The sequence below is a fragment of the Notolepis coatsorum genome, assembly GCF_963971535.1.
Source record: "Notolepis coatsorum genome assembly, chromosome: 2".
In the NCBI taxonomy this organism is placed as follows: Eukaryota; Metazoa; Chordata; class Actinopteri; order Aulopiformes; family Paralepididae; genus Notolepis; species Notolepis coatsorum.
Genome location: NC_140166.1, coordinates 39,696,447 through 39,707,891, shown reverse-complemented (window position 1 = coordinate 39,707,891; position 11,445 = coordinate 39,696,447). Strand labels below are relative to the sequence as shown.

At 43.5% G+C, this 11,445-nt stretch overlaps 1 protein-coding gene across 3 annotated transcripts; it reads left to right on the top strand.

Moving 5' to 3' along the window:
* The first annotated feature begins 486 nt into the window (after nt 1-486).
* On the top strand, nt 487-3,995 carry LOC311224367 (zinc finger and BTB domain-containing protein 26-like). Of its 3 annotated transcripts, XM_084309332.1 has the most exons (3): nt 512-919; nt 1,520-2,089; nt 2,198-3,995. In XM_084309332.1, the coding sequence occupies exons 2-3, from the start codon at nt 1,571-1,573 to the stop codon at nt 2,903-2,905; spliced, it is 1,227 nt and encodes a 408-aa protein (XP_084165458.1). In that variant the 5' UTR covers nt 512-919; nt 1,520-1,570; the 3' UTR covers nt 2,906-3,995. The 3 variants fall into 3 exon arrangements, with proteins under 3 accessions (XP_084165457.1, XP_084165458.1, XP_084165456.1); XM_084309331.1 differs by having other exon boundaries at nt 487-555; nt 1,520-3,995; XM_084309330.1 differs by having other exon boundaries at nt 1,520-3,995.
* The last annotated feature ends 7,450 nt before the right edge of the window (nt 3,996-11,445 follow it).

The window sequence follows — 11,445 nt, the reverse complement described above, 5'->3', positions numbered from 1 at the left end:
AAGAAAAGGGAGTATATACATTTGACGTAGAAACTGTACATTGGAGGTTGGGTGGGGGGGGTTGGGTACATTGGGATATTGACAACCATACTGGGTAATTTACATTGGAGGTGGTTGGGGGGGGGGGGGGGGGGGCGGGGGGCATACTGTATAAACAAGTAACACTGTACATTGAGGGGGGGGGGGAGGAGACACTGTACAAACAAACACAATTGTACATTGAACTATTGACAAATTAATCAGGACATATATGACATACATGACATACAGATATAGAGACTATTATGCACGTTGCACTGTTTTCTTTCTTTGGCACAACATTAAGTAAAAACAGAAATAAAGTCTCCATTGTGAGTAGGACCTACTAACTAGACCTTCCATCTGTCCCTTTAAATGTCGGCTCACTCTCATCCACGCTTCTAGAGCACCGCCCTCCGCAGCTGCCATCTTTTCTAGATCGATTCTAGACCAAATAAACTCCATACTGTACGCTACTACGCTGCCTTACAGGGGAATACGGGCTTTGCGAACGGGATTTTGCTGTTGCCGATTTAGGTGAACATATTTTTATATGAGTTAGTTGCATGTTATGAGATGGCCTGAGATATGTACTGTACTACAGTCTATTCGAGCAACCAAGACGGTTTCCATGGATGCAGAGTCGCCGACGATTGATTCTGACCATAAACAAAGGCCGAGAGAGTGCTTTTGTTTTAATTACAAAGTCTACATTTTTTGTTAACCTTGTAGTTGTAGCCTAATAACCTACGTGACAACGGCCATACGAAATGATAATAAGCCCCCTGACTCGTGGTGGCGGATGACGACAATGTGATAGTGGTGGTCAGATAAATTTGCCAATCTAAAAAAAAAAAAAGAGGAAGCCTGTTTGAAAGCTGCTTGTCGAACAGTGTAAAAGGTAATCATATTTCATGTTTGTTAGAGTGGATATTCTATTTTGGAACACAATCCTGCATTTATGTCTACAGGCATTTGTATTAGTTAGATTTGACTTAATATGTGTTCTAGACTGCCTAATGTACAGTCTCCTCCCATCATTATGTATATACTCTCTGTTAGGATCTCTGGGTAACAGTACTGTATATTTGCATATCGTATATGTCACAAATTTAACATACTATACCTGTATGTCATAAATGTCATGATATCATGTATTTTGGGTATGTCATAAATGTCACTATGAATTGAAAATGGGGGACCCTGATGTAAACAAGACGAAAGTCTTTCTCTGGTCTGCATCCCCTTAACAATTGTGTGTATTGAGCCGTACTGTATTGTACCCATTCTGCAATCTGTTAAATAAAGTTTTCATTCATTCATTCATTCTACTACTATAGTTAATAATAATAATAATAATAACAATAACAATAACAATAATAATAATAATAATAATAATAAAGGAAGGTATTTTAGAAAATACTTTATTCATTAAATAAACATACATACCTTGATTACTATTCTGTGGAGCTGATCCAGACTCTGTGTTTGTGCTGAACAGGTGTCAGGTGCCGTAGGTCAGGTGTCAGGCACCTTAACCCTCCCGCCCGCCATGGCCCAGAACCAGGTCATCCTCCAGTTCCGCTTCACCACGTTCGGAGACTGCATGATGGAGAAGATGAACTTCCTGCGCCGCCAGAGGCGCTTCTGCGACGTGGTCGTGCGCATCAACGAGCTGGAGGTGCCGGGCCACAAGGTGGTGTTCGCGGCCGGCTCGTCCTTCCTGCGGGACCAGTTCATCCTGCAGCAGGACGCGCGGGAGGTCCAGATCTCCCTGATACAGGAGGCGGAGGTGGGCCGCCAGCTGCTGCTGTCCTGCTACACGGGCCAGCTGGAGTTCCCCGAGCTGGAGCTGGTCCACTACCTGACCGTGGCCAGCTTCCTGCAGATGGGCCACATCGTGGAGCAGTGCACCCAGGCCCTCAACAAGTTCATCAAGCCTCAGCCACGGGAACTGCAGGACAGCAGGGGGAGGGACAGGAAAGAGGAGGCGTTGTCCTCCCCTCCCCAGAAGGAGCTAGAGTATCCTCAAACACAGACTAGTCACCAGGAGGACGGCACGGTGGAGCAGGTAGAGGACGAAGATGATGACGATGATGCTGATGATGATGCTGATGATGATGATGATGATGATGTCGATGTCGTGATTATGCAACGCAGTACCCCTCCCCCACCGCAGAGCCAACACGTGCAGAGGGACGTGCCGGAGAGCGACATCACCATAGTGAAGGTGGAGTCGGTGATGGACGCGGCAGAGAACTCCCTGGCCGGCCACGTCCCCGCCAGCCCGGCACCCACCGCCGCCGCCCTCCACTCCCCCGAACCGCAGCATTCCCTCATCAACTCCACAGTGGACACCCACCCACCCGCCGAGATGGAGATGGCGTTGCCGTCCGTGCCGGGCCACCCGCTCGGCCTCCCGCCTCAGTCGTGGAAGCACGGCAACCAGGGTGGCGGGTACCAGAGGAACCACGACAAGCCCATCCAGTGGTACCACCAGTGCCCCAAGTGTGCCCGCATCTTCCGGCAGCTGGAGAACTACGCCAACCACCTGAAGATGCACAAGCTGTTCATGTGCCTGCTGTGCGGCAAGACGTTCACGCAGAAGGGCAACCTGCACCGGCACATGCGCGTGCACGCCGGCATCAAGCCCTTCCAGTGTAAGATCTGCGGGAAGACCTTCACGCAGAAGTGTTCCCTGCTGGACCACCTCAACCTGCACAGCGGGGACAAGCCCCATCGCTGTAACTACTGCGAGATGGTGTTCGCTCACAAGCCCGTCCTCCGCAAGCACCTCAAACAGATCCACGGTAAGAACAGCTTTGACAACGCAAACGAGCGGAGTTTGCAGGACGGCGGGCTTGACTTTGAGTACGGCCGCGTATAAGACTTTTTTTAAATGGATCACTGCCGTAGTAGGCCAAGCCGTTATGATCATGGATGTTATTGTGAACCATATTTTGCGGAGTCATTTGTAGGCTAAGTAGTGGTAGCTGCAGCATAAAATGCCTTCATTTCATACTTGAAAGTTCAGCACTGTAAGATAAATGAACAAATGTAGAAAATAAAGAGAGAATAAGAGTCGCTGTATTCGCTGGGGCATGTTGAATGGATGAATGAACCTCTTTTTGTATGTTCTGTAAAATGAAAAGTAATTAAACAAAAAAGTGTATGTGATATATGTACAGTCTACTGTAGGCCACTGTAGGAATTTAAATAATATAAATCAAATAGATTTTTTAAACTGAAACTTGAAAGAGAATGTAATTAAAAGGTACCGCAAGCGTTTTTTTTATGACAGTAGGCCTTCAAGTTCTCCTGAGTAAAGATTTAATGCCAAAGTATAATTTAACTTTATAAGGCTACGGTATCATTGGACCAAAGTGACATTGTGTCTGTACTCTGTTTGTAGAAGTCAATGCCTGTTCCAAAATAAAGGACTATTCAAACTATTTTCCGTTTGTCTGATCCTCCTCACTTCTACTCTTCGGCAATGATGGAGTAGGCTGTTGATGGTACAGTTGTCCTAGTCTACAAAAAATACTCAAGTCGACAAATAGTCAAATGATTTTGGTTTGATAATCTTAATAGTTGATAATCGACAAATTAGTCAAATTGTGTTTCTTTTATTGTTTTTCTCCAGAGTAATTTCAATCATTCCAATAATAATAATTTTATAAAAATATAGTGTTTATTAAAGACCAAAGCATGTTTGTGAATACCATTGTGATGCCAGAGATGTGCTTATCTTTGTTTAGGAAATAACGCTAATAAAGATATAGCGACAAAATAAAAATGTATCTACGAACACCCAAACAACCGACGTGTCAGCTCTTGTTTACAGGGCATGTAAGGCTATCTGTCAATCATCAAGCTAAACCAGACCTCATTCCTCATCCAGTTGGTGTAGCCGTCATATAGTCGTCATCACAAGCGAGAGAATGTCCTGAATGAGGAAATCTGTTCTGAACTGGAATGTTGCCAAATAATAGACAGTCTCCTCCCCACCGCATGTATATATTCCCTCCCCGCCGTATGTATATTTCCCTCCCACCCACCCACCCCCTCCTAATGTACAGTCCCCTCCCCATCATATGTATATACTCTGTCAGGATCTAGGGGTAACAGTACTGTATATTTTAATACCGCTTATGTCACAAATGTATCTACTAAATACCTATATGTCCCTATGCCATAAATGTCATGTATGTTGTGTATGTCATAAATGTCTATATGAATTGAAAATGGGGGACCCTGATGGAAACAAGACAAACGTCTTTCTCAGGTCTGCATCCCCTTAACAATTGTATGTATTGAGCCGTACTGTATTGTTCCCATTCTGCAATCTGTTAAATAAAGTTTTCATTCATTCATTCATTCAGGGATGCTCCTCTGTACTTTGCAAAGCATTATCATTTTTATCCAGCAGAGGGCGCCAGTGTATATATATGGATGTACCACCACACTGAACATCAAGGTTTCCTTCACTTATGCCTGCTGGATACTGCGGCTGTCTTAACTAACATGTCATAACATTTTTATAGGATGTAAATGGGTGCTTGCGCCTCAGGTTTGTTTATTGCATTATGCACAATGGACACCATTCATGAGTGTTCTTATTGTGCTGCATGCACCCCTGTTAAATGCTGAACCATCATGAGCATGTCAATGGGTTATGGGTGTGAATAACCGATGATGATGATAATGAAAACAGGCTATATTGTCCATGTTCAGTTGATGGCAGTAGCTAATAGTAATCTGATTTGTGTGACATGTGTGCACATGCATGTGTGTGTGTATGACCATCATCACAGTGTCTGGTGCAATGGTGCATGGAGACTTAACCCTTTCACTGCCACACGACAGCCGGTTAACCCTTTCACTGTGACAATACAGAAGGTTAGCCCTTTACTATCACACGACCGACGGCGACGCTCCATCATTAGCATCATTAGCGCCGCATCCGCTAATCCGCATGATGCTAATGATGGAGCATCGCCGTCGGTCATGTGATAGTAAAGGGCTAACCTTCTGTCGTGTGGCAGTGAAAGGAACGACGTGGACCGCGGGCATCTGGCGAATCTTCCCCGCTCTGCTCAATCAGTCGACCAAACTGGATCCGCTCGGCTGCAGCTCCTGCTCTGCCCAACGATGCCGACTCCTGGTTCCCTCCCTCTCTCTCTCTCTCTCTCTCTCTCTCTCTCTCTCTCCACTCAGCTCACTGCTCCCAATCATCGGGAGCATGCCTATTATGTTCCCACAGCCCCAATGGTCCCACAGCCCTATGGTCCCACATTTCTAAGATTTTTCTCAAAATTAGGCCCAATGGTCCCACAGCCCTATGGTCCCACCGCCCTATGGTCCCACATTTCTAAGATTTCTTTTTCACAAAAAATTAGGCCATATTGTTCCCACAGCCCTATGTTCCCACATTTCCTTTTTTCATAAATTTGTATCTGGTTTTATCCCCCTTTCTCTTAATTTGGTAGCCAATTACACCCAACCTATTATCCAATTGTCCTCTGGTAGTAGAGGGTTCACCCGGGAACATACTGTAGGGCTGTGGGACCATTGGGCTGTGGGAAGTGGGAACATACAGTAGGGCCTAATTTTGAGAAAGATCTTAGAAATGTGGGAACATAGGGCCTCATTTTGAGAGGGATCTTAGAAATGTGGGAACATATAGGCCTCATTTTGAGAGAGATTTTAGAAAGGTGGGAACATACAGTAGGGCTATGGGAACATAGGGCTGTGGGACCATTGGGCTGTGGGAACATAGGGCTGACCCTGAATCATATAGTAGCCTACTGTGTATCACACACACCAACATTGTCTTTGTCGTTTGAAAGTGGCGCAGATATGTTGTGCTGTGCTGTATTTATGTATTTATTGTGTCATGTTGTACTGTATTATGTATCCACCCTGGCCTGTACCGATAATACCACCAACCTGGTTGTCTGGCAATAAAGGAAACTTGATATTGATTGCGCTGGTGTGTGTGTGTGTGTGTGCATACTACTGCATACTGTATGTGCATATGCGTATTTCTGTATGTACGTGCGGCGTGCGCAATTGTGTGTATACAAACACATGTAGTACGCGTGTTTGTGTGTGTTCAACTTCTGTGCCTACATGAGTGTTTGCGTGTGTGCTGTGGTGCCGGGGGGGGGGGGGGGGGGGGGGGGGGGCAGCAGCTGCAGGAGATCAGCTTTAATCTTTTTAGCGCAAAATTATGTAAATTGAGATCCAATTAATCGAATCTAAGTTAATTTGACCATAATATGCCACGTTTCATATGATGGAATCTCACCATTAAGCAATCAACGGGAGTAAGTGGGCCTACAGACTGTGCTACACAATGGCCAAAGACACATGTGACTGACTCACGGCATCAACCCAGCAGTGGAGCTCCGTTTAACAATCCTGCCACTGTTCTCAAGTTATCTTCAGACATGAGCTAGTTATCCACCGTGCTGTCCTGTAATGCCTCTCTCAGGTATGATAGTGAGGAGTGTGCTACTGTATAGGTATTCGACTTCAGGTGGCATATATTTGACATTTACCACCCGCTCTCAATCCTCTCTTCAGATTTAGCCTTTTAGTTTTTATAAATGGGCCGTTATAGCAAAAAAATAAATACGGGGCCTTTTGTTAAACAACCCCCAGCCCGAAATAGCTCCAAATGACTTATTTTAGTGGCAAACATCACTATTTCCTCCCATTAGTCACTCTGAGAGCTTTCTCACTGCTGCTTTTGTTCTGAAGGTTTGAGGCCTGGCGGCTGCCGGTCTGTTAACATAGGTCTGTAGTGCGTACAGTAAATTACATTATATTCACTATGAATAAATAATATATATATATATTTTTAAGTGGCCCATGTCCCAATTCGACTTGTGTGTTATTAGTCCAGATAAGAGATGTACTGTACTCACTCACTGATGCCACAGACGATCAGAGAGACAATTATTAAATATAGATGCTTGAAGTTCAAGATCTTTTGGAAGATCTGTGAGGATATACTGGTGTCGTTTTTTTTTTTGGTTGGCTGTGGGATGGATGCTAGGTATGAGACTGAACAATTCTTCGATGGATGGATGGATGGATGGATGGATGGATGGATAGATGAATGGGTGGATGAATGAATGGTTGGATTTGTGGACGGATGGGTGAGTTTGTGGATGGTTGGATGGGTGAATTGGTTGATGGATGATGGTCGGTTGGTTAGTACATACACAGACGGATAATGTGTATGGTAGATGCTTACTGATGATTACTGATTAATACTGTGTATTCTAGTGATGTACCAATATGTTTTTTAGGCAGATAACAATTCCCTCTTTTTTCCCCCTCATATCTGCCAATACTGATACTGATTGTTGTAAGAATTTGAGCACAAAACAGGTGAAGCTTTTCAGACATGCCTATCTTGCCTATCTTGCCTATCTGCCTGTAATACAAATAAATGGCACATATAAACCATGTAACAACCATGTAAATAAAAGTAGAAAGTAACTCAAATGTTGTTACTTGTCAGGTGCCTCCTCCTCCAGCTCTTTCCCAGTTTCCCACAGGTGCATGAGGTGTAATGGAGACACACCAGGGCTTTATAACGAGAGCCCACAGTAACGATGGTGGACCAGCCCAGGGGCCAGGGCGGAAGTCTGCAATAGCGTGTTGCACTGTATACTCCTTTCTATGTAACAGTGTTAACAAATACTTTATTATAGTTCAATTATGTTAAACTTGGGACACAGCCATGGCTATTTATATTTGATTTCGTTTTGTATGTGATGCATTTTACTTTGAAGTTGTTGTGTTGCATTGTGGGTCCTCAGCACACATGAATCCCTTGCTGATGGTAAGATGGTTTTCTGTCTGCTCAGACTCAGAATACTTAAAGGCCAACTTGCAGGTTGTATTTTTGTTCAATAAACAATGTGGACTAGGCCAACGGTGACTTTCATGAAGAAGGAAAAAAAATTATTGAAATTGACCCAGTTTAGCGTTTTTATCAAACATTTTGTCTGCCCAACACAATCACCACGCACGTGGATATTTTAATCAATGGTTCATAACGTGCGCGTGTAATCGAAAATCTGACGTCACGTGAGGTGCAGGGCACCAGGGGGCTCTGAGAGTCACACACAGCTAGTGGCAGGCAGAGAGCCTTGCTACTACTAGCCGAGGAGTAATGAATGAAAATGTATCTGTTTCACGGTCACCTAACAACACTATTGCTCCGTGATCATAGCATCGATCTCTAAAGCTAACCACTATTTGTAAAAGCCACAACCACGTTACCATATTTGTAATAATGAAAATCATTGTGTCGTTGTACATAGTGTATACACCGTTAGAAGCTAGCTAAGTTAGCTAACGTAGCTTAGCTTAGCAGCCAGCATTCTCGAAACTCCTAACATCACCCGATTTAAAATGGTTCTCTCCTCTTTGTATACCTTTGTCCTCACAAGTATTATGCCAGGGAACTTATGGACACGACAATAGTAGTAGTTATAAGGTGTTTGAGCTTGTAGCGTTAGTTAGCTCATAACTATCGTCACTGATGCACCGAGTGGAGCTAAAGGGGCTACTATCGTATCAACATGCCGGGGCGCATAGCTTGCTAGCCAGCATTCTCGAAACTCCTAACATCACCCGATTTAAAATGGTGTGTGCAGCAGTGCTTTGCCCCACAGGTCTGAGAAGAGGACCTACACATTTTACTCGTTCCCAAAACTCTTTTACATGCACGACAGTAGACAATGCTAACGTTAGCGGGGTAACATTAGCCAGAGCCATATAGCCAGCTTGATACTATGACCCGGGGATAAGGCGACAGCCCACAGACCAGTAGCGCTGCTGTACTGAACAACAGGCTGCCTAGTGGTAAATGTAGTTCTTTTTTTACGACATTAAAAACATTATACCTTGTTTCAACCAGTTGTAGCTGGTCCATCAATGTCTCCGACGATTAAACCCATTTGCGTCTTGTAAGGCGTCCATTTGGATCAAGGAAATAGCTTTCTGCACTCGTCAAAACTCCTTGTAGTGGATCAGAAGTAGGGGAAAGATACCCCACGTGACGTCATGGCCCTGATAGCTCTGATAAGCTTTTTAATTTGCTTGTGCATGTTATTCGTGCGTGGACCTTTTTAACCATTTCTGAGTGGCATTTCCGGCGTCAAATGGAAAAAAAAAATAATGAAATGATATACCAATGATGTAAACTACCCATAATTGATCAGTAGGGTTTAACCTGCAAGTTGGGCTTTAATGAACATTATCTGTGCTTCATAGAAAACCCTGTTAGTGGCCAAATATGCACTTGTGTTTCATATGTATTGTCTAGTAACACTCGTTTATATTTTGTTTCATGGAATTGCTTGGTTCATGGTTGAAAAAAAACTATTAGCATGCTAAGCTAGCTGTTGTGTTAAATAACAGCTCACTAACATGGAACATGCTGTGTCTGAACAGGAGATGACCCAATGCTGTTTTGTACCTTACAAGCTGTGGTTGTGTGTTCCAAATTGTATACAGGTATGTCTTCTGTGTAATATTGTTTATCTGGTTTTGGTTATTATTTTGCACAGTAAATACTTATTCAGGCCTACCTGCAATTCAGCATTTATTCCAGCAGGGCGACAGTGATGTTCCTGCTGCCTTTTGTTATATGAAAAATGGGGCTTTAGAGAGAAGAGGTTATTATTATGATATTTTGTAATGTTGTGTACTGTATTTTCTTATTTGAAATTACATGTATTTTATAAGTAAATGTTTTATTGTTATTATTTGTATTTCTATCAGACTTTGTAAAACTAATTCCACTATATGATCCATGTTTGATCCAAGTCTGTAAGCACACATGAATCCCTTGCTGATGGAGATGACCCAATGCTGTTTTGTACCTTACAAGCTGTGGTTGTGTGTTCCAAATTGTATACAGAATAAAACCACACTCTACTGCTCCAGCACCTGATTCCGTGTCGGTCCTGGATGAGACAGCAGGCAGGACAGAATAGGAGAGATGTTCAGGAGGTGTAAACGGCATCTTCTATCTGTCTGTGAGAAGTGTGGGGTTTGGTACCACCCTATTCTTTTGCACTCCCTATGGGAGAATTTTGTATTGACTGTGTAATACGTTGGCTTTGTCCTCCATCCACCAATCTTCTCCTCCATTGCGGGTGCAGAGGTCTATGTCTACTCAATGTACCCCCCCCCCCCGACCTGTCCAGTTACGTGCCTTTTGTTAACTCGCTGTGTGTGTTTGGATGTTAAACAGGAAACAGCAAGCCACTGATGGAAGTTTTCTCTCCATTAGGTGTCTTGACTAATCTGTAGACCGTTTTCGCCTAAAGGTGCATGCCTAAGTAAATGGAAGATTGCTCCACGTCTGCAAGGTCAATTTGCATGTTCTTGGTATCTAGGAACATCTAGGGACCTGGGGGTATGTATTTCCAGTGTCAGAAATATTGTGTCTGTTACTAGGCTGAGTAAATTGTAATGAAGAAAAGGAGAATATAAATTATGATTTATGATTTTTGCATCTTTGATCAAAAATTGATACGGGTAGGAGAAAATGCTCACTGAGCTCATTCACCACCTTATTGAGATCATGTGTACAAAAAATCTAAGCAAATGAATAAAGGGAAGATGATTAAACAGAAGGATTTCCAATGGCAGGGTTGAATCTGGATTTAGTCATTTCCTTGCGGTTTTTACGATAATTAGCATTTTTCGATAAATTCGTATTTCCGATAAATTGTATACAACATCGGTAAAATGAAAATATACACTTTGACTACTGTTTTTGATAGGGTTATGGTCTTTACTCTTTGCTACAAAAAAAATATTTAAAAACATTAACCTCTTAACATCCAAGGGGCCACATGTGGACCATTCTTTGCCGACCTCTAGTGGCTCGGGTGTGCATTTCTTTTAATACAATATATGGATAGAATTAAAGCCCTATTTGTTGCCTGTCGATTGCCCTTTCAGGTGACAAGATCCGTTCAGCGGTTCTCGAGTTACATGCCGATATGTGAGGCGTGCCCTAAAGTACGCAAAAGTACACATTACCACCCCAGACTCCCGGGGCTCTAGTTCCGTCAATCATTTGGCGATCTCGAAAGTCTTTGCACAGGGTTGTAGCCAATGAGTGTGGCTTTCCAATGATACCCCATGATATGATAATTGGGGATCTAATACATTCTCTATTGATCGATTTATGATAAAGAAAAGCAGGGGGTCCTATAGGGGGACCTTAAGGCTTAACAGGTGGAACTGGCCAGACATGGCCGGAACCGACAGAGGACACAGTCACATGGAGATCTTTCACGAATGCACCAAAGTTGTTTGACGTTCTGCCCTGTGTATTTTGTTGGGCCAATGATACCATGCTGGTTGGGCTCAGTACCCCAGGGCAGT

Excerpts from the sequence above, each read along its gene's own strand:
- LOC311224367 (XM_084309331.1), top strand. The coding sequence starts at position 1,571 with ATGGCCCAGAACCAGGTCATCCTCCAGTTCCGCTTCACCACGTTCGGA.